The 23,472-nt window shown below is 42.3% G+C and overlaps 1 protein-coding gene across 2 annotated transcripts in view; it reads left to right on the top strand.

The window, feature by feature from the left end:
- Positions 1 to 23,472, top strand: part of slit2 (slit homolog 2 (Drosophila)) — a 120,731-nt gene that overhangs the window by 73,045 nt on the left and 24,214 nt on the right. For both annotated transcript variants that reach the window (XM_049572647.1, XM_049572648.1), the window contains 16 exons: positions 1,592 to 1,663; positions 2,618 to 2,689; positions 5,481 to 5,552; positions 5,800 to 5,963; positions 6,388 to 6,526; positions 10,086 to 10,157; positions 10,348 to 10,419; positions 14,987 to 15,058; positions 15,319 to 15,462; positions 17,486 to 17,649; positions 21,131 to 21,281; positions 21,453 to 21,527; positions 21,818 to 21,961; positions 22,229 to 22,372; positions 22,484 to 22,650; positions 22,795 to 22,927. In XM_049572647.1, coding sequence (XP_049428604.1) covers positions 1,592 to 1,663; positions 2,618 to 2,689; positions 5,481 to 5,552; positions 5,800 to 5,963; positions 6,388 to 6,526; positions 10,086 to 10,157; positions 10,348 to 10,419; positions 14,987 to 15,058; positions 15,319 to 15,462; positions 17,486 to 17,649; positions 21,131 to 21,281; positions 21,453 to 21,527; positions 21,818 to 21,961; positions 22,229 to 22,372; positions 22,484 to 22,650; positions 22,795 to 22,927 — 1,857 coding nt within the window. The remainder of the gene's footprint in view (positions 1 to 1,591; positions 1,664 to 2,617; positions 2,690 to 5,480; positions 5,553 to 5,799; positions 5,964 to 6,387; positions 6,527 to 10,085; positions 10,158 to 10,347; positions 10,420 to 14,986; positions 15,059 to 15,318; positions 15,463 to 17,485; positions 17,650 to 21,130; positions 21,282 to 21,452; positions 21,528 to 21,817; positions 21,962 to 22,228; positions 22,373 to 22,483; positions 22,651 to 22,794; positions 22,928 to 23,472) is intronic.

Here is a 23,472-nt window from a genome sequence, read left to right as displayed (position 1 = left end):
GGGTGGGTACAATTCAGGGTGATGTCTGTATGACTTCAGTATGTTTGTATATGTGTGTACATGTTAATGTAAATGCAAAACTCCTCAAATAAAATTACAGAAGAAACAGGCCGTCCTAATACAGGCTTGGAGGCTGAAGAGGCGTTCACTTTCACCTTTATTTGCAATAAAGGGACTAGTTTTGTCATTTCAATTGGACATTAATAAAGTCGACAAAAAATAACCCTTAATAACAAAAATACAACCACTCATGTTTCTCCATCTTTCAAACGCCCTCTCTCTTATGTTTTAAATCGTTAGCAACAGCTGCAGGTGCAGAAGCAGCAGGTGGAAACACAGGAGGTGGATGATACCTGCAGTACTGATCATACGATCACATACAGACAGGAATGTGAGGAATGTGGCTGGGCATTAGCTGTTAGCCGATTAGCATGGTGGAGGTCACAGTGCCAAAGCTGGGGTCAAGAGCTGGAGGGTCAGTGGTGAAAGGTCAAATAGTCCGTCTGGAACTTTGGTCTGTGTTGGTGACGGATGACACACACACACACACACACACACACACATATTGTCCATCAGTCTGAGAACCCATTATGTTGTCCAAGTGTCCTGTTTCCAGAAATGTTTTTCTGATGTTGAGATGATGAGATGCTTGATTTTGTAGTATCTGCATTTCACATCCAGTAATATGTCTGGATCCTCCCGACAGCTGAATTCATTCCCTCGTCTTTGCATTACTTTATTTATATTTGCGCGTGAGTATGCGAGCGTGCTTTACACCTCATTTCATGTAACTATTTGTGTGTACATCCTTCAGCACCTATGCATGTGTGTCCTTCACTAAATCAAGTTGCTATACCAACCAGCGATAGCATGCGTTTCACTTGGCTGCAGGCGGTAGATTTAGTTTATGTGAGACACCTGTTCATGTGTTTGAGTGTATTTATGTACTCGTGTGAGTGAAGCAGGGGAACATGTATTAGCACACATGTCTGTGTGTATGTGTGTCACCGACTGCAGTAAATTTAGTGTTGTTGTTTTTTTTTTTGCTGTTTTCCAAGCTGCGGCTTAGTTAAAGTGGCTGAAAATTAAATCTCTGTAAACCCCAGCGCGCACGCACACATCCATCACTCACTCCTTAAAAGCAGAAGGGGGGGTGGTGGCGGGGGCGATGGAGAGATGAGTGGGAGAGATGAGAGGAGGTACAGGAAGCTCTGTTGGAAGCAGAGGTCACTAGTGCCCCCTACAGGTTGTTAAAGCATTTATCGTCTGTTATACCTGAGTTGGATGGATGTTCAAAGCAGACAATTGAATTGGCTCCGGATACGTGGACACTTATCGGAGGGAGCATTTTTTGTGTCACTGAGAGATGAATAGAGACAGCTGATTATATTTGGCGAAGGAGTGCTCTGTGTGCAAGGAACTCAATCTCGCAGATGATCTGTCTGGCTCTGAAGTTTCCCCCCGCTGCATTTTGGTGATTACATCAAGTACTTGTGCTGCAAAGCAAGTGGCTCTGTGACAGCTTGACTTAACTCTGCCACCTTATTTCTTCCCTCTCCCTTCTTCTCTCCATCTTTCTCTCTCTGTCCAGTGATCTCAGCGAGAACCAGATTCAGGGGGTTCCAAGGAAAGCCTTCAGGGGAGCTGTGGAGATCAAGAACCTGTAAGTGGCACTTTAGCTATACTTTCTGTGCATGTGAGCGAGTGTATGTGTGTGCATGCATTTGTGTGTGTGCATATGCGTGCACATCTGTCACTTGCTTTCCAGCGTGTTGTAAATGTGCACAACCCCCATGTGCCTGTGCATCAATATTTCATTGTGTTAAATGTCATGTGCCTCCTGCTTGCTGTATTGACTGGCACCGCTGCTCGTTAGCAGCTCTGTGTGTGTGTGTGTGTGTGTGTGTGTGTGTGTGTGTGTGTGTGTGTGCGCGCGCGTGTGTGTGTGTGTGTGTGCATGGTCACGTCACTGGCATTTCTGTTGTTTCCTCTCTTTGTTTTGCCTCAGTCATAGTTATGATGATTGAAGATAATTGTTGGTCATTTTGCAGGTAAAGTAATTGCCCAGCAGTAATTCTAGAAATATGGATTTTTTTGGACTATTTGGCTACATCCTAGTTTTTTTTCCACATCACATAATTTTTTTGAAATGCCTTGCAATTATTATAAAAGGACAGGGCACACTGTGTGTGCGTCCATGTGAATGTGTGTGTGTGCATTAGCATGCGGGTGACAGCACATGATTTACTGTCCTTATGTCTTAATTAAATTGTTTCAGCAAAGCAATTCTGAGAAAAAAGAGAGAGCGAGACAGAGAGAGAAGGGGGAAGGAGGTAAAGAGCAGTGCATACAAATTAGACGTCAGATAGAAGAGAGCAGGAAAGGGGAATGGATACAGAGATGAATTCGTTGTGAAATACATCTACAGAGAACAATGAGCTCGGGAGACAGAAGTGAAGCAAAAGAGAAAGTGAGTAAGTGCGAGGGAGACAGAGAGAGGTTGTAGATGAGTTGGCTGTCTGGCTCGAATTTCACCTCAAGATATACTGTAAGACACCTTTACATCCCACAACAGCTTCCTTTTTTTTCTCTCTTCTGTGTATGTGTGTGTGTGCAGCCAGTTGGACTACAACCACATCAGCTGTATCGAAGATGGAGCTTTCCGAGCGTTACGTGACCTGGAAGTGCTGTGAGTACCTGCTTATTCAGTCAGCCCGTTAACAACAGCAGAGCTCTGATGAATGATGAACACTAACAGCAGCGGGACACGGAACAGCTCATATCCTCGTTGACCTTTGAAACACTGCATTGCTTGTGCAGCTCCGGAAAATGGACGGCTTCATGTATATTCAGGAATGACACTTGATGCCTGATCACGGACTGTCACTATCATCTCATAATGAGTTAATTGATCACCACATAATTAGTGCCACTGCACAGACCCCTTGTCAGCCTGACTGAGTAGCTTGTTGATTTTCTTAATGACGGATATTAATTTTCATCGTTTTACGAGGAAAAGGCAAGTTGCTTTGATTTTAAAGTCAAAATTATGGATAATTCGTGTGAATCTGAACTAATGAACTGGGAGTGGTGTAAAAGCCGAACAGAGGTTTGAGCGTAGTCAAGTTCACTGACACCCAAACCGATACTTTGTCGATTTTCAACCAGCTTTGTATAATAACAATGTGGGAAGTATGTGTTAATGAACTGTGGTAAACTTCCCTCCATCTAACCAGCACCCAGATTTCCATGCTCCTCTCTCAGCTTAAATCTGCCAGATGATGCATTTTGCTGACTCTTGGGCTGTTGCCTGAACCACAGATTGTACTTTTGCATTTTCATATGCTTGCCACCACAGACACAAAGAGCATAGAAGCGGATCATGAGACACCTGACGTCCATCTTTTTCAAACTCAGATCAAACTGTAAAACTAGGCAATACTGATCAAATATAAACCACTTCTGTTACTGTAGTGCCTATTTCTCACCAAAAATGTCTTCAGAAAAATATCCGAGTGCCCAGTTTGGCTGTAGTATGAGAATTTGTGAACAGGAAGTGGCTGCTATACTGTTTATTGTGTTTTTTAAATGGAGGCTGAGACTGTAAAACCCCACAGTGCTGAGCAGATATTAACCAAGGCTCTGTCACTGCATTACCTGTTTCTTGCCTGAAATGTTTTCAGAAACATATTTAAGCAATATCACACGAGAGGGAGTGATGTTGTACTGTGATATCGTCACGGCTGTGATTCGGTCGTCGGCACGAGGCCGCAGGCTGATTAAGAAATGTTGAAAAATGAGGACAAAATAGATAATTTAAGAATTTTATTTGTCTTCCGCCAACAAAAATAGTTCCCTCAGGACTCCGCTGTCACCGTTGCTATGTAACGCAAACATGGTGCGCCAGGCACTTACTCTTTATACACATTTATCAGCATGTTTCCATTAATTGTGCAGCCGGTGAAATAAGTCTCTGGTGACTACATGGTGGACTGTGGCTTCACAGGCACAGCCAACTCTGCCTTCTGATCTGACAGTATGTTGCTTTTCTCCAAGTCATTGAGCTCATGTGTGCTCAGATGGATTCAGCTTCTCCTCTCCCTCATCTTCCTCTGATTACCATTCATAGTTCAATTCAAAACTTATTTTAGGAAATAAATCCATATTTTTGGCTGTTTGACAGTGGATGAATTAATTAGCCTACAACGCAACTGCTGACCTAACTGACACTAACCGTCAGTTTTGATTTGATTGTTGATTGCAATCAGCTGTGAGGCGGAGTGATACATACACAGTGAAATAACCGTGATGTTGTACTCCAATATCGTCACGGTTTTACTGTCTCACGACCAATCAGATTGCAGGGTCGGAACTAACTGTTGTATAATTAATAATAATAACGTAATAATAATAAAGTTTCCTGTTTAACTTTAATACAAAATCATTTGCTACTAGCTGGCTGCCATATTATTTCCTGTGTCAAAACAGACAGTGCTTATTGGTCCAGTGCAGTGAAGTGCATTATTGTAGTTATAAGTTTTCTACCTATTATCCTCTTATCAAGTGTTTGCATCTTCTGACTGCATTGACAGCCCAGTTTTATAAATAGACCATTTACAGCAGTGAAATGCTTCTTTAAATTTGTGATTTATCTCAAGTGATGTCAGTGAATGTACATTTTTTTGTGTCCAACTTTTACATCATAAATTACAGTCAAGTGTTTTTGCTGAAATGCTCATTTTGTTAGCTTTCTAGAAAGACACTGCTGTGCCTGTTTCCAGTATAATCGCTGCCAAGGTGTCAAATATTTCTTGTGCATCCTGCAGTCGAATCAATCCTAAATCGAATGAGTTTGGATTAATTAGTCTTTAGCTGCAGTAGGGTGCAGTCCCTAGGGACTTGGCTTGGGAGGCAGATGGTCACTAGTTCAAGTCCCCAATACGGACTAAATATAGACTGTGGCCTGGTAGCTGCTGAGGTGCCCTTTAGCAGACGCCCCAAAATTGCTCCAGGGACACCACACCTTGCATTATCTGCCTGAGTTGCATGTGTGCAGTGTGTAAAAAGAGGGATAGGCGACATTTTTACTGCCAATCTGTCGACTAATAAGTATAAAATTAATATTAATATAATTAAAGTTAACATTATATTTTCTAATACTGTGTCTAAAAAAATGAGACACAGGTTTAATCAAATGAGCCAGGTGATAAGAGTGCTAATCAGCAAGCAGACTCAGTAGGAGAAAATGTTAATACTACAAATTTTGTGGTTAACAAGGTGCAACTTATTTGAGAGTCAGGATTCACCTCTAACCAGTGTTTAGAATTACACTAATTATGTGGCACTCAACGACTTCTGCGCCCTACTGTGCTGATTAAGCCAGTTCCCTGTGTTAGTGTACAACAACCCTGTGACTGCATAAGAGTCTGATGAATCTAATGGCGTCGTGTTTTGTGTTCCTCCCCCCCCCCCCCCCTTAGCACCCTCAACAACAACAACATCAGCCGACTGTCTGTGGCCAGTTTCAACCACATGCCAAAGCTCAGGACCTTGTAAGTGGCTCCGCTGAGTATTTGGTACACATTACCATCCCAATGGGAAGGATTCCTCTCATCTGTGCCCGTTTGTACAATTGATTGATTGATCTGTACTTGCACCTCTTCCTCCCTATCTCCACCCTTCCTGCTCCTGTCTCCCACATCCTCAAATCTATTATTTCTCCTCTCCCTCCCCTCCACCTGTTTCGCCACTTACTCTCCATCCCTTCCTCTCCTCCCTCCCACCACCTCTCTCCTCTAGTCGCCTGCACTCCAACAACCTGCAGTGTGACTGCCACGTGGCCTGGCTGTCAGAGTGGCTGCGACAGCGCCCCCGTCTGGGTCTTTACACGCAATGCATGGCCCCGCCGCACTTGAGGGGGCACAACGTGGCTGAGGTGCAGAAGAAGGAGTTTGCCTGCACAGGTAGGTTTATTTGACTATTTGCATCGTTGTCTATTTTGTGACTTATATTCGCTTGGTGTTTTACAGTAGCAAACCCAGCTTTTGCTTTGTCTTGTTTGCTCATGCTTTTCAAGATGGGGACGAAGGCAAGTACTCATCTTCCATCGCATGGCTTGGCTTTAACCCTCATGCACTGCACTAAAATACGCACTGATCAGATTTTCTGTACAGCATATGATATAAAAAGAGCACAAGATGAATAGTCAAGGTCACTATAACATTTAGGGACAGTGCCTCTCTAACTCACCTGCACACTTTGTTGCCTGGCTGCTGGTTCACACTTTTCTTCACTGAATTCTGTCAGCTCCAACATTCTTCGCCTTTGGGATTAACACCAAGCACAACTATGATCCTTGGATAATATTGGCCCTCTGTCTCTGTGTAGGTCACCAGTCGTCATCATCTTCCTCCTGCAGTGTGTTACAGTGCCCAGAGTCCTGCACCTGCAGTAACAACATCGTGGACTGCAGAGGGAAGGGACTGACAGAAATACCCACCAACCTGCCTGAAACCATCACTGAGATGTAAGGCGCATACACACACACACACACACACACACACACACACACCTGCATTACTCTGCATGCACACACATGCACAAAAGCACCCTCAGTGCAGTGATATTTCTCTTGCTCTTTCACTGTGCTTCCCTCCATTTTCCTTCTTTGCCTCTTTCCACCTTTCTGTTTCACTACTTCTCTTTCTCTCTGTGCAGTGGAATAAAACCACACATCTGTGAAATGAGAAAGCCTGGTCATGCAGCTCTTCCCTGCTTAAGAAAATAATGAAGGGATGAGGGAGGAAGAACCGAAAGATTAATGTGAAGGACACGACTAATCATATCTCTATCTAGAGGGGACATCAAGAAAATGTAACCAGCAGATTTAAAGTGACGAAGTACCAAGCAGAGCTTTAGAGACTCAGAGTCACAAAAATGAGGACTCTAGACGTGACTTGGATGAGACTGTTTTGAGACTTCACTTACATGGGCAAAAACATTACGGGCAGGTTGCACTAACAGGGCTTACACCAGGTCTTAAGCTAAGTTGGTCGCAACATGCCCTTCTAAGTTCGACCTCAGAGTTATGCTGGTTGCACCATCTAGGCTTAAGCCTCCCTCTCTCTAAGACCAGGCGTAAATTTTATGCCTTGTCAGGAGCAGGTGTAAAGTCAAAATCTCAACTGTTTCTGTATGTCATCAGCCGGATACACAACACAAAAGCCACAATAGTTGAACAGCAACCCACATCAGCTTTCCTGCTACAGTCTCCTTTTATCTAGTCAACACACGAACATAAATACGTCTTGTCCTCACCTCAGCCTGTTGAATGAATGACCAAACAAACATTCACCAGTAAAATGTGCACCGCTAATTTCCGTTATCAAGCAAGATAGCAAGCTTATTAGCTGGTCAGCAGCAGTACATTAAGCAGCAGAATATAAACTTACTGGCAAATGTCACTGTCGGTCCGTTCAGACACTGGTCTAGTCCTCAATCTTTAATACACTGTTGGTCCATGAGTTGTGAACTGCAGCCAAGTTTGTTTACCTTTTTTCTCCATTCTCTTACAGCATCATCTACCAGCTGCTGTCAAGGAAACACAGACATGGTTCTCCTGTACAGTTCTATAAATCTTTGTATCTTGATGTCTGTGAAATTTCCTAGTAATTTCTCTGATGTTCATTAATAACGTTGTAGCAAATGATAAATGATAAGTAACACAATAACAAGACAGTGGGAAAATTTAACAGTGTATCCTAGCAACGCATATACTGGTAGGCAATAGCCAAAGTTGCTGGGCATTCACATGAACATGCATTGCTAAGACAGGGCATAGTTAAGACTAGGCTTAAGCTGGGTTGGTTTAACTGATGTGAAGTTCGTTCGAAAGACTGGTCTTAACAAAGGCTGACTTAGCAGTTAGGACCAGGTTCAGTTAAGACCAATTGGTCTTAATTGAACCTGCTGGTCGAGAGGTCAAACTTGACACTTGACCGCTTGAGACTTAAGTTCTTGTAAAATCCTGGAGAAAATTAAAAATCAGCATTAGACAGGCCTTTTATATTTAATTACTAGCTCTTACCATTAAAGGAATTAATCAGCTATTCAGCTATGTAGCCCAACCATGTAACAAAGCTTTGAATGGAAAATTTTAAAATGCTGTGTTATTCTAGTAGTATTAGGCATTCAGAGATCTTGCTTATGACGACATAGCTTGCACTTGTCTTGACTGAAGACTTGACAGAGACATGAAGACTTTATTTGGACTTGTCTCATTTGGTTTGAGACTTGACTTAAGACCTCTCTCTGACTATAAACCTGCTTTGATGAACTGAAACTGTAAATGGACTGAGCAGCTATGCAAAGTGCTGGACTGACCATCGAGACCTTCTCCTCAAGGACACTCAAAATGTGGACAGAAGGAGCTGAGGTTTAAATCACCAACCCTGCGACTAGTGGACAACTCTTTGACTTGACTTGGACTTGTTTTGAGTGTTTTGTGACTTGATTTGAAACATGCTTTGTCCAGACTTGAGATCTGACTTAGACTTGTGTTGATTGATTTTAAGTTGAATTAGACTCATCTCAGTTGCTTTTAAACTTGACCTCAGGCCTGCCATGACAAGACCTGAGACTTGACTGCTACTTCATACAGCTGAATTGAGACTTGACTTGAGACCTGCTATGATAATACTTTATACTTGACTCTGATTTGTCTTTTTTGATTTAAAACTTGACTTGAGAGATGCTTTGACCAGATGTGAGATTTAACCTGTCTTGACTGACTTGAGCACTGACTTGGACTTGTTTCGGATGCTTTTAGATTTGACTTCAGACCTGCCATGAAAAGACTTAACACTTGACTTAGACTTATCTTGACTGATTTGAGAGTTGGCTTAAGACATACTTTGACCAAACTTGAGACTTTTGCTCGAGATGAACTTTTCTGGATTGACCTGGGAATTGATTTCAACTTTGTAACTTCAGACCTGACTTGACTTGGACTTGACCTCAGTTGATTCACACTTCACACTTGCTTTTTTAAGGTTTCATGCTTGAGCTGCACTGATACCTATTATCTAGTCTTGAGACTTAACTGGAGACGTACTATGATAATACTTAAAGACTTTGATGCAATTACTTTAAGACTTTGATGTACTGGAGACTTGACTTAAGACGTGCTTTGACCAGACTTAAGATTTCGCTTGTCTCAATTAACTTGAGAATCGACTTGTCCTGACTGATTTTCATTTAACCTGTCTAAGTTGACTCGACTTGCACTTGTCTTGATTGCTTTTGGACTTGACTTCAGACTTCATGACAAGACTTGGGACTTGCATTGGACCTACTGCAGTTGACTTAAGACACAACTTGAGACCTGCTTTGTCAAGACTTTATACTACTTAATACTTAATTAAACTCATATCTTTTTATTTTAGATTTGACTTGGACCAGAGTCGATTGACTTGAGGCTTGACGTGGACTTGCCCCAGATTATATAAAAGCAGAATACATTACATTGCTACAATTTTCCTGTGTGATCAGTCAAACATGTTAGTAATGAAGAAAGGACTGGAATAAAGCTGAACAGAAGAGAACAGCAAATGAAAAACAAACTCATTTTAGGGAAATGTTTCACAATCGAATGGTTGGTTTGCAAATCATGTTCCACCGCCTTTCTTGTCACGGTGACTGCACATGTGAAATGTTTAGAGAATGCTTGTTTGGGTCTGTTTTCTCTTTTGTTTGCCCCCTCCCACTCTCTTTCTCCCTCCTGGCCTGGCTCAGTTTGTTTGGGCCTGACTGACACAGGGTCAGACTGGCACTTAATGGACCACTGCCCAGATAGTTAAGGGTGTGTGTTTGTGTGTGCGTCTGACTGTGCACATGTTAAAGAGGGCGAAAGATCAGAGAAAGTTGACAGACTTTGGCAACGGTCATCAAAGCGCCTTATCTGGGAATGTTCCCCTTAGCCAGAGCCCCCGGGAATGAGCAGCAGTCAACGATACAGCAGAGATAGCTCTGTGATATGGAAATGTTAATGTCGCTCCTCAATGGTCTGTGTGTATGTTTGGTTCCAGACGACTGGAGCAGAACGCCATCAAGGTGATTCCAGCTGGAGCCTTTTCTCCTTATAAGAAGTTGCGCAGGATGTGAGTAGATGAGGAGATCCATGTATTGTGCACCCTGTCAACTATCCACAAAAACTTTTGTTTTCATCCTGTATTTGTTGACCTCCGTGTTAAACTTTACATGTCTCTCTCTCCCTCGCTGACTCTCTGGCTCTGGCTCTATGCCTCTCTGTCTCTTGTTTCCTTTTTTCTTTGGATCTGTTCTTCACAGAGACTTGAGTAACAACCAGATATCAGAGTTAGCCTCGGACGCCTTCCAAGGTCTGCGCTCCCTCAACTCTCTGTGAGTACTGTGTGATGTTTGTATTTAAGATGCAGTTTACACAAAGCACCCCAATATGGCACTTTGTATCTCAGGAGGAATATCTAAGGTCTGTTTACACCAGGAACTGTAACTATAACAATAACAATTTTAGCAAACAACAAACCCACATTAGATAAAACTCTAGGCTAAATGTACCCTCTGGTAACTACATGGGTGCAGCTGAAATTAAGACTCAGAGGACAGCCAAATGACACAGCTTAGTAAATTATATATGTAAGTTTTTTTTCCTCCAAGAAAACAAGTGACATTGTAAATATAAATCGTTCAAATTTAGAGAACATTTTTTCAGTGTCAATGATATACTTTGTTGCCTAGAACAAGGTGTCCTAACTGACCCTACCTGCTGTCCTGACCATCCCAAAGAGGCAGACTTTTGGGAAAATGCCCTCCTGGTACAATTCATGAAATTGTGCTTTTCGCATTTGGATTGGTCTCTAAACTTGATAGATTGTTAGCAGACACATGTATCTGTTGAGAGATCAAATCAATTTCATTACTGTTCAAGTTGTCTGTGAGTAATGGAAGGTTATTTTGTGTCAATTTCAGAATGTAATAACATCACTACAAGAAAGCAACCAATAAAGCCGAGACATAAGAGCAGTCATATGATTAGACAGGTTTCACACAAGCCAGCAGTTAATCCCAGTTATCTAAACCACTTTATCTGGAGGAGAAAACTAAAGTGAACATATTGGAAATGATTCCATATTGCACATGAACACTATGCATGCTGGGTGCAAGTTGAATTAGGCAGTCAGTCTGCATGTTGCCATTGTTTTTAGTGGGCCATTTTGGTAAAGACTGTTTGTTCAAACCATCCGCCAAACCACAATTGTCCAACTATTGCTTAGCAACTGTTTCATAGGACCCTATACTCCTGGTGGTGCCATTTATATCGCCTTTTACAAAACCACGACTTCAAGATGGTGAGATTAAATAATGTGTCTGCCTGTTACAACATAAACTACAAGCATTAGCATGCCTGGCTTCCGAGACCAAGATTCAGCATATTGTGAGGTAAATACATTATCATGTGCAGTTACAAGTAGGTTATGGTAGAAAAAGCTTGATTCATGAATCAGGCTTGGGAGCCGGTACTCTATCACTCCAATAGTGAATGCCGTAACCATTATGTCAGAGTTTCGGCTAGCATTGGCATTAGCGGTTCAGTACTGCTATTTGTTGGGTTCAGAAAAATTAACCCAAATGACTTTGCCAGCCTTAATGGTTTGTTTTCGTTCTCAAAACTTTTCCACATATAAATAATATTACAGTAACTTAAAGTTACTGTTGTAGGCGCAGTAACCAAGCCATCCCTAGCAAAGGGTCAGTTTTAGTAGTAACAAGAGGTGCGATCAGAGAACGCAGACCTCCACCAAGGCCAAATGCTCTGTCCAGCAATGAAATGTAATAATTTGTGTATCCACCCCGTGGTTCGGATTCCTTGGCCCATGCTACATCCTTCCACCAAGTTTAATGAAAATCAGGCCTCTAGTTTTTTCGTAATCCTGCTGATAAACAAACAAACCAAACCGAAAACATAACCTTCTTGGTGGAGGTAATAATTTTGCCTTCCGTTCTGTTCCATAAGTTTGGTGTTTGTATAAAACTCGTTTCCTGTCCTGTTGAACTTCTTATCTCATTATCATGGCTGGAAATAATGGCCAAATTTACAAAATTAAGAGAAATAGAATTATCCTTTAATGTGGCTTACATTTGCAGTATAACAAAGACATTTAAGATGCACCTTTGAGTAGAACGTTTGTGCTGTTGGCCTCCACAGCAGCCTGAATCTCAGGTCGGACCATCTGCTTTGCGTGTGAAGCTTTTGGAAAGGAGACGGAGAGAGGAGCAGGAGAGGGAGTGAGGGATGTAGAGTTATTTCATGAAGGAGTTATATTAAGGTCTCGTCTCTCCAAAGTCAATAATTCATAAATGCTGAATTGCTGAATGGAGGCTTCTGCCACCTCATTACACATTCACCACAGAGAGAATGGGACACACACATTCATGCTGACACACCACATACAGTATGGCTTTCGCATTAAACTGCACTGTGTGTTCATTGTGTGTCAGGGTTTGGTGAGAGAGGATGTAAATGAGCCATCGATTCTCTCTGTGCATGTGTCTGTATGTCTGTACGTGTGTGTGCGCGCGTGGGCACTCGAAACAGTACGTGCTAATGCGTGTGTGAGACATAAATGAAGCATCCACTCTCTGCACCGTGTGTTTCCCAACCTCAGGTCTCTCAGGGACAGCCACTCAGCACAATGAAATAAAAGCCAATCTAAAACACATGTCTTTAGACTGCCTACATACACAGTTCAACTCAGCGTGGAGCGTAAAGATGACTGATAGCTCTCTGAGTATGTGTGTGTGTGCGCCTAAGGTATTTGTTGGGCAAGGCAGTGGCAGTCTCAGCCTTGACCAGTTTGTAATCTGATGCATTTATAAAAAGCTTTTCTCTGATAACAGCGTGCATTACTTGCATTGGAGCCAGATTTATGGAGGAGTATTTTTATTGTGACATTTAGATGAAAAGTGTTCAGAAGGAGTTATGCTTTATGTCTGTAATGTTTACATACAGCCAGGTGTTGTTGCACAAAGAGGCAGAGTGTTTATACGGGCAGCATTTTATTATATCCGCCAGGGAGGTCAATGTTTTCTATGCTGTTTGTGCGTTTGTCTTTTTGTTAGTTAGTAGGATTACAGAAAAACAACTCTGCCCGTTGTATGTAAAATTTGGTGGAAGGGTGTAGCATGAGCCAAGGAAGAAGCCATTAAATTCTGAAGCTGACCTGAATCACAGGATGGATTATTTTTATGCCTCCATGTCGGCAAGAGTCATGGCTGGAGGCATTACATTTTTGGGTTGTCCGTTCGTCCCATTCTCGTCAACCCACTATATCAAGAATGCCTCAAAAGAATTTCTATGAATTTGGCACAAACATCCACTTGGAATCTGTGATGAACTGATTCAATTTTGATGGTCAAAGGTCAAGGTCACTTTGACCTTGCATCCGTCCCATTCTCGTGAACCCGCTATCTCACACCTTAAGGGACTTTCCTTAAATTTGGCACAAACGTCTACTTACACCCAAGAATGATCTAATTAGAATTTGGTGGTTGAAGGTCACTGTGAGCTCACAAAACATGTTTTTGGCCATAACTTAAGACTTCATAAGAAAATTCTGACAAAATTTTACACGAATGTCTAATAGGATAAAATGATGATGATATTATGTATCCAAAAGGTCAAAGGTCAACTTCACTGCAGCATCATAACTAATAATAAACTAAAAATAGTTATGATGAGTTATGATGTGACATATTATGTCACATCATAACTCAGGAGCAAAAGGGGACACATTTGGTCAGATACTGAATTTGTGACACTCATCTTTAAACTGTGCTGACTGTATAAATCTTCTGGGCTGCCAGAAGAACATGTGTGTGAGGCACTCATGTCTGTAACTGCAACTTTACTGGTTTGCATAGGCATACAACTGGGAGACTATAATTCTAGTTCCTTTCTGTTAAATTTTCAATACATGCACACGGCTGTGTTGCAAGCAAACTTTGAAGTAGCTGAGCCAAAATGGCGGCAACTAGCAGCACAGTACTAACATCAGCAACAGTGCTGACAGAGCTCACTTTGGCAACCAGTCAGCGAGCCAGAGAGTGGGTGTTACGCCATGATCACACTAGACGCAAAGCGCTATGAAGCCTGAAAATTATATATCGCGGCATTTCCACAACAACACTGTCTCCATGGGTGAGGATTACCAGCAGTTACCATTGTATGAGCACTGCCACCATTTGGCCTTAGTAGAGGTCTGCACTCTCCAAGTGCCCTTCTAGCGTAAAAGCCAAAAAAAGAACTGTATTATTTTTTATTAAGTTCTTGTTGTTTCAGGTCCTTGTGTTTTTTTAATGATTTTTCTGCATTCTCTTTAGTAAAAAAAGTTCCACTCCTTTAGTTTAATGCTGCATTCATGTTGGGAGAACTGCCTTATTTCAGGATGGTTACACCCATAATTAAGCTTGTGGTCACCCTAGATAAATAGCCTACATTTTTTATTTTTATTATCTTACATATCTAGAGCATTAACATGTTTGGTGAAACCACAATAATAATTTTTATTAGTGTTGCTGAGATATTGTAGGAGATATTTTAGGTGCTGGTCTCCCCATACCTGTGGCTCAAAATTACAACAGTTTTTTTCACACAGGCTGCTTGCAGTTAAGGTCTGTTACATTTTGACATGAACGCAGCATTCTCTGGCACACTGTCAAAGATTAATTGGAGCTGCATTTTTTTTACACACTAACAAAATACTACTTTCATGTTTGATGAAAGGTACTCAGATGCTCCCATTAGACACAGGTGCTAGTGGAACAGAGGGCAGTGGGAAGAGCTCTTGCTCCTTTTACAGTGTGTGCTGAGTGTTAATATTAATAGCAGCACTGGATAATATATGTGGTCTCATTCCTAACTTATTAATGCAGTGTTTGTGCTCCACAGGGTACTATATGGAAACAAGATCACTGAGATTTCCAAAGCACTGTTTGAGGGACTGTTTTCTCTGCAGCTATTGTAAGTAGACACACACAAACACACACACACACACACACACACACACACACACACAAAGTTGGAGTTGCAGCTAAGAGCTCACATCCGCATCTCATTGATATTCCACTGAAAAGTGCTTACCTAAAACATTGTCATCAGAGTGGAGACATCATGATTGAAAGCCATGACCTGTAACACTGGCAACACTCATCGAAGAATGATAACAGGATAAACCGTCATCCTCTCTATCTCTCCTTTGTTCTGTCGCTTCTTTCTTTCAGGTTACTGAATGCTAATAAGATAGCATGTCTACGTGTGGATGCATTTCAGGACCTCCACAACCTCAATCTGCTCTCACTATATGACAACAAGCTCCAGACCATTGCCAAGGGGACCTTCTCGTCGCTACGAGCCATACAAACACTGTACGTGTACACACACACACACACACACACACACACACACATACATACATACACACACAGACAAACAATACAAAGGTGTGAAATTATGAGCGGTGGTTGGCAATCATCATAACTGAACAACTGCAGACGTAAACAAAAATCAATTATGTTTTAAGAGAAACACAGCAGAAACAACTTCAGTCTGAAGAAAAACAACAATATTGTTTATATTGTTTATGCATCTTGGATTTCTGGGAACATTTGTTGTTGCCACTTGTTAAAAAACAATTTTCATTTATCTTAAAATCAGCAGTAAACAGCAGGTTTTGTCGTCAGCTTTAATATATATAATAACCACTTCTCTTTAAACACACCATTTTGCACTAATCTTTCCAATTACACACTATCTGTCATAGAGGAGGTAAATACTGTGTACCAATTTCACCACTTTCCTAAACAGACTTTCATCTGAGTGCAAATTGTTTTGTTAGTGTGCTCCCCTGGGTAGAAAATAACACAGAAACCGCCTTCTATCATGCAAAGCACATGACAGGCTCATATCTAGCAGTGTCTAAGTATTCAAGGGTGGACTTTACCTTTAATGAATGACATTGTGCCCTTTAAGGACCCTGTCTTCATGTAACAGAAATAAGTTTGCATCTTTGTGAACTTTACCTGGCCTTTACTTTATCTTTGAAATTCAGCCATTACTTTACAGTTTGTAATCCCTACAACATTGTTACTTTGTGGTTTGGTTTGTTTGCTGTGTTTAGTCAAGCAATTTGCACTGGCCTTCCCCTTAGCCGTTCCAAAACAACAGTAAATAAACAGTACATACCTGGCAATGTTTCATAAAATAAACACACAGCAACAAAAATGCAATAAGATATTGACAACAAATAATCATTCTTCCACCAAGCAATGTAGTTCTTTGGTGACATTTAACAAAATCACTGCCAAGCAACACACAGATGCAGGGGAAAGTGCCGGCTGCTTTACATGGAGCCAGAGAAGTTAACCCCCATGGGCTCCAGTAAACCTAATGTCAGGAGAAAGAAAAACAAGACTTATGTGGCTATATTATAACCACATATAAATCTACAATCAGTAATTGTTGTGCTCACTTTCCCCTAGCTGTTGTCACTTGCCAGCTTTATATATTTTTTTTACTTGCTGAGTAACCAAATTAACATTAGGCTGCATTAGGCTATGAATAAAAACATTCAAGCTAGCTAAAGTACATTGCCAACCTTTCATAGATCATTTGTGTAGCTACGCGCTCTGGTTAGAGATTAAAGGCCGGAAGTTTGTGCAGCAGCAATGACTGGTAATTCTCCAACAAAGTGACAGAACACAGTGGGTCCCCAGGCTGCTCAAACATTAGTCCCTGTAGGTGCTGTTTGCATCTTTTTTTTTTGTGCATTAATTGAATGACAGATGAGTTGCGTACATCATTTCTTATGTCCTGACGGATGATAAATGATGCAGGTTTCAGTTGCCAGTTGCCCTCTTCAGCTCTGCGTCCCATATGATAGTAGGTGACTAATTGGCGCAGTAATACTGAAATGTGATGCGGTAACAGCTGTGTGTTTATAGAGTAATTCACAGTGGTTTCAAACGTAGGTCAGCCAGTCATAATCAAGGACTGGAACAATCTGTTTTTATAAAATCAGTTTGGTTGCTCTGCATTCAGTGGACGCATTCAGTGCTTGCTTGGCGCAGGGGAGGGAGAAATATTGTGTGCTCTATTACCCAACATTAGCTTTTAGGCTTTTTAGGGAAGTATTGTAAACCAATCCAAACTTTTTTTTTTCTTTGACACGATAGTTTCACAAAAAATGCTTGAGGCATTCTGAATGTACCTGCCATCCAAAAACAAACAGGTGACATCTGTGACAGTACCCACACTCAAGAAACAGAACGTGTTCATAACTTTTGTTCTAACAGCTTATTTGTGTGTTTTTGTATGCTCCATGTGTCCGTGTCTGTGTTTGTGTCTGTGTGTGTGTGTGTGTGTGTGTGTGTGTGTGTGTGTGTGTATTAGTCACTTAGCCCAAAACCCGTTTATCTGTGACTGCCATCTGAAGTGGCTGGCAGACTACCTGCAGGACAATCCCATTGAGACAAGCGGTGCCCGCTGCACCAGCCCCCGGCGCCTCGCCAACAAACGGATCGGACAAATCAAGAGCAAGAAGTTCCGCTGCTCAGGTATAAACACATGTGGCATTGTAAACATATTTATCTTAAATTATTTCTGTTCCTGGTCATTAACACAAGTACAGACTTCTACACATAATATCCAAATTGACTCACTGTTTACTCTCCTGTGTTTACATTCTGTGTCTTCCTGCTGGGATTTTCCCTCAGCCTCTCTCTACTAACCTCAACTCCCTGTTTTCAGCATTTTTTTTGGCATCTTTCTCGGTCTCTTCTTGCATTTTAACGCACACACACACAAGCACACACACACACACACACACACACACACACACACACAGCCAGTGAGTACTTTACTGCAGACTAGCCTTATGTTCTTTGGTTGTTTTTCACTTTCACTCTCTCTGTCTCTCCATTAGCTAGAGAACAGTATTTCATCCCAGGTATTGTACATCGAGCATGTGTGTGTGTGTGTGTGTGTGTGTGTGTGTGTGTGTGTGTGTGTGTGTGTGTATGTGTAAGACACTGTCTGGTCCAACACGGCAGATGCTGCACACTCAAACTCTACACTTGCGTGAGTGACTTGCCTTGACTGACACCTTGTGAATGCCAAGACAATTTCTTTTAATGGTTTAACGTACATCATAATGCATCACGTCTAACCAGGCACCAAATAATCACACTCTTGTCCTTGCACTTGGGTTTTTCCGATGGTAACCGTAACCTTGACAATAGAGGGAGAAAAACAATTGGATTAATGGGCTCAGGCCGCTGTCAGCCGGGCACTCCATGTGAGACTCTGTGTAAATGAAAGTGTATTGGTACAGCGATCACAGAGACTATATTTAATAACAGTCCTCCTCGCTTCTTAGCACATCTAATGATAGTTAATGTATGAGCGTGTGTCCGCGAGCATCTGTGTCTGTTTCGCCCACTGCAGAACATCAAAAGGTCACGCAGTTACCATGCTCAGAGGGGTGCTGGGAAATATGTAAATCAGACATGCATATGAGATCAGTAGCAGGGCTAAAGGCGGTCATTACCGCAGCAGCACACAGAGGAGGCATGGTGTGTGTTGGATGAGAGTGTGTGTGTGTGTGTGTGTGTGTGTGTGTGTGTGCTCACTGCAGTCATTAACTCACCGGGGGGACAGAGGTTTCAAAGCCCAGATACCACATACGCGGCAAAGCTGAATAATTTAGGAAGATTTGTGGTTGAAAAGTTGAATAAACATGTTTTATTCTGTGGTACAACCTTGGTATCATGCCTTGGATCAATACATCTAAAATCCTCTCGATTAATTTGCATCATGTCCCCTATTTCACGGTGTATTATTTTGGATCCTATCTCATATATCTGTTTGAACAAAAACTCTTTAATTTCAGTTTTATCCCTCAAACCATTTCTTGTTTTACTCGTGTAAAGATTGAACTGAAGTGACTGATGTCAAAGAATACACACAAAGCAAAAATAATGTACTTTACGCTTGCAAGTGTTTATTGTTCATCGGCATGACGCATTTATCTGGTTATGTGTGCTTGAACAAGTCGGAATCAGTCGTGCTTCAAGCAAACCAGGCCGGGATGTGTGTTGGATGAAAGCACCCACCAAATGTCATGTTATGCCGGCACGATTCTCACTATTCACGAGTCATTACCCCTTTAAATGAATCACTGCCTGAGGACTGAACACAAAAAAATTGCAGCATTTTTTTTTTCTCAGTCTCCCCTTTTTTTCTCTCCTGTTCAAATAAAAGAGTGAAATCCCTTCTTCTTTCTCCTACTGCCTCTCTCACACACTCAGGAGTACACCATGTCGGCTGTAAGTAACACACACACAAACACACAACATTCTTGCGTCAGCTCCGAAACCCTCACCTCTCGTCTCCTGAGCCGGCCTCTGACCTTTGACCTCTAGAACCCACAGTGACCTTTGACCCCCTCTGTGACTTCTCCTGTCTGTTTACAAACAACAATAATGAGAATATCCATAAAATTCACATTTTATCACACTACAGTGTATGTATTTTTTTCTCTTCATGCTGTTCTTGTGTGTGTTTGCAAGTGTGTGTGCCCATGTTTGTTGGAATTCGTGTGTGTGCGTGTGTGGTGTGTGTGTTCCTAGAAGTCAGGGCTTCTCTTGCCTTCAGTGCTGCTGTAACTCTCCTCCCACTCCTCTGTAGCTGCCGCTCTGTTCCTGCTCTCCTGTGTTATGTCTGTGAGTTTAGATGTCTTTAGATGTTCCAGTCTACTTCCCCTGCTTTTTCTTTACTGTACTTTCCACCCTGCCTGATCTTGTCCTCTTCTCCTCCTCTTCTCCTCCTCCTCCTCCCTATTACTGCTTCCCTTCCCTCTTCATTCCGAGCAATACATTTCCTCGAGCCAGACGGCTGTCTTTGCATTTTCATCCCTTGGACTCTTTGTTTTCTTATCCTTATCTGCTCTCCTTCCTATCCTCTCCTACTCCCTTTCATCATTCTTCTCCTCCCTCTCATCTCCTCCTCTCCTCTCCTCTCCTATTCCTCATTTTCCTCCTTTCCTTGTTATCTTCCCCTTCACCCCTTTTTTCTCCTCCTCTTGTTACCCTCTCCCCTACTACTTTTCCTCTCATCTCTCCTCTCCTCTACCTCATCCTCCCCTCTTTCCTGCTCCCTTCCTCTCCCTCTCATCTCCTCTTCTCCTGTCCTCTTCTTCTTCTCCTACATCTTATCCTCTCCCTTTTTCCTGCTCCTCTTCTCTCCTCTTCCCTCTTCTCCCCCTGTCCTTCCCGCCCCTGTGTTCCAGCGGAGGAGCAGTCAGTCAGCAGGTTGTTCCTTTGTGCTTGATCTAACCATGTGGCTGCCAGGTTCCTAAAGTGGAACATGGTTCTGTCAAGCACCATGGAACGGCCCTGCAAAACCCTACAGCATGGCCAAGACGCAAGAGACAGCAATCTCCTGTCATCCTGTGTGTGTGTGTGTGTGTGTGTGTGTGTGTGTGCGTGTGCGTGTGCGTGTGCGTGCGTGTGTGCGTGTGTGTCTGTCTGTCTGTGTGTGTGTGTGCCTGTACAGTATGACAGATGACTGCTGGGTGTGTGTGAGCATTTTTCTGCTATGATCTAAACTGTCTGGTTTGTGCTGTGGTTGCTAACACTAACAGTTGCTTTGTAGTCTGACAGGACTGAAAAACTCCAACCTGTGTGTGTGGATGCGTGTGTGCCTGTACACATGTCTTGACAGTTTGTGCGTCTTGTGAACTTGGCTCCTTTTAGGCCATGATACACATGCAGCATTTTGAAGTAATGCTCATGGGGAATGATGAATACGAGCATAATCAGCAATGTTTTTCAAACATGTTTGTTTCAATTTGACAATTTCCACTCCAAACAAAAGCAGCACAGCCCCTCTGCACTATGTCAAAATTCTTCTTTTGTATCACAACTTTCAATCAGGCCATCCACAATATTTTTATTGGAACTGGTACCAGTAAACGCTGGGGTTCAACTCTTGCACGATGAGGGCGTTGGGTGACTTTGTGCTTATAATTGTGACCAGGTACCGAGGACTACCGCAGCAAACTAGGAGGGGACTGCTTCGCCGACTTGGCTTGCCCGGACAAGTGCCGTTGTGAGGGCACCACAGTCGACTGCTCCAACCAGAAACTTACCAAAATACCAGATCACATTCCCCAGTACACTGCTGAACTGTGAGTCAAGCTGTATTTTTTTACTACAAAGTGTATCCTTGTGTGGTATATAGAGGAAACCTCGCATCGGCCTTGATCTCCTCCTCCTCCTCTTCCTCCTCCTCCTGTCTCCGTCTCTTCTGTTGTTCTCTCTCTTTGTCTCTGACCACCTCTTCTCTTCTCTGTTCCTAGGCGTCTGAACAACAATGAATTCACTGTGCTCGAGGCGACAGGGATCTTCAAAAAGTTGCCTCAGCTGAGAAAGATGTGAGTCAGACATGTTGCAAACGTAACGTGAACAAAGAGTCACATGTGGTTGTCAAGAAGTCATACTAAGGTCACACAGAGAAAGCTATGATTGTACTTGTGTTGACACAGAAATCAAAATGAACCATGTGTATTTCTCTCAATATACCTTACCTCCATCTACTCCTACTGCTGCTACTTCTGTTCCCTCTTGCTGCCTTTGTCCTCTTCTTGCTCTCTCTACATCTTTCATCTCTCTTGCTTTCACTCTTTTCATTCTTACTGCCATCTTACCTTTCTTGCTCCTGCAGTAACCTGAGCAATAACCGTATCACTGACATAGAGGAGGGGACATTTGAAGGAGCCTCAGGGGTCAATGAGTTGATTCTGACCTCCAACAGACTGGAGAACATACACCACCGCATGCTGAAGGGACTCAGCGGCCTCCGCACACTGTGGGTACACACACACGCACACACACAGAGTTTCTTAAATGCATATGCAATCACATTATCATATCAAACATGGGAACAATATTCAAATATGCTTTCACACACTGTGACAAAGTCCACACACAAACATTGAAAACATGTGAGCATGCATAATTCGCAGGTTTATATAATGAATATATCTTTATTTTCTGTAAAATGCACAGTAACTTTAATCTTTTTTGTCTGTATGTGCCTGTGTGTGTGTGTCTGTGTGTGTCTGTGTGTGTGCAGTATGCTGAGGAGTAACCGCATCAGCTGTGTGAGTAACAGCAGCTTTGTGGGGTTGAGCTCAGTGCGTCTTCTGTCACTCTACGACAACCAGATCACCTCCATGAACCCCGGAGCCTTTGACACACTACACTCCCTGTCCACGCTGTGAGTACACACACATTACAAATGCAAATGTACAACCCCCCCCCACACACACACACACACACACACACAAACACAAACACACAGCATCCAACTCCTCCCTTTGTTCTCCAGCAACCTTCTGGCCAATCCCTTCAACTGTAACTGTCACCTGGCTTGGCTGGGTGATTGGCTGAGAAGGAAACGCATTGTCACCGGTAACCCTCGCTGCCAGAGTCCTTATTTCTTGAAGGAGATCCCCATCCAGGATGTAGCTGTCCAGGACTTTGCCTGTGAAGATGGTAAGACGGAGCAGATACACCCTTTAAGCATGACACTGTAGCATCTGCAGCCCTGACAAATTTTGTTTTTATTTTTCATTACCACCTTTTCATCATCCTTCCTCCCCTTTCCACCACTCCATCTGTTTTATCATCTTTCATCAGGTAATGATGAGAACAGCTGCTCTCCACTGCTGAGGTGTCCAGCAGAGTGTTCCTGTCTGGACACTGTGGTGCGCTGCAGCAACAAGGGTCTCACCACGCTGCCCAAAGGCCTGCCCAAAGAGACCACTGAACTGTGAGTGACACACCGACACATCATTAAGTGCAAGAGTTCCATCTCCTACTTTACTGACCTACTGAACCTCAAACAAGACATGTAAACCATGTATCTCCAAAAACAAATTTCAAGTTTTTCGTGTCAAAAAAAATTCATGCTGTGATTTTGTATCAAAAGCATTTTACAGCAATTGCATCCCTTCTGTTCTGAAAGTTGCTCAGAAACTCCCTCGTTGTCTGTATAGCCATGAAAGCCATACATCTTCTGACTGCCCGACATCTCTAGATTGTGACTGTTAAGTTCAATGAGACTGTGATTATGCTAGAGATCAAAATTGGTCATTTTATACAGTAATATCCATTTAAAAAGATTATTCATTATTTATTCATTCATGCATTTTTGAAGGGTTTCTGAAGTATTTTAAATTTCCATTACTTATCAGATTTGCGTCTAATATAACAAATGTAACAATTTGTGTCAAGGCACTTTCTTTATGTTGTCAACGTCTTAAATGTGCAGTTTGTATGTCTGGAGAAAGACAGTTGATTGTTAGGTCTCACTGT

The sequence above is a fragment of the Epinephelus fuscoguttatus genome, linkage group LG3, assembly GCF_011397635.1.
Source record: "Epinephelus fuscoguttatus linkage group LG3, E.fuscoguttatus.final_Chr_v1".
Lineage (NCBI taxonomy): Eukaryota > Metazoa > Chordata > Actinopteri > Perciformes > Serranidae > Epinephelus > Epinephelus fuscoguttatus.
The sequence above is the reverse complement of the archived record's forward strand: the minus strand, read 5'-3'. Positions and strand labels throughout refer to the sequence as shown.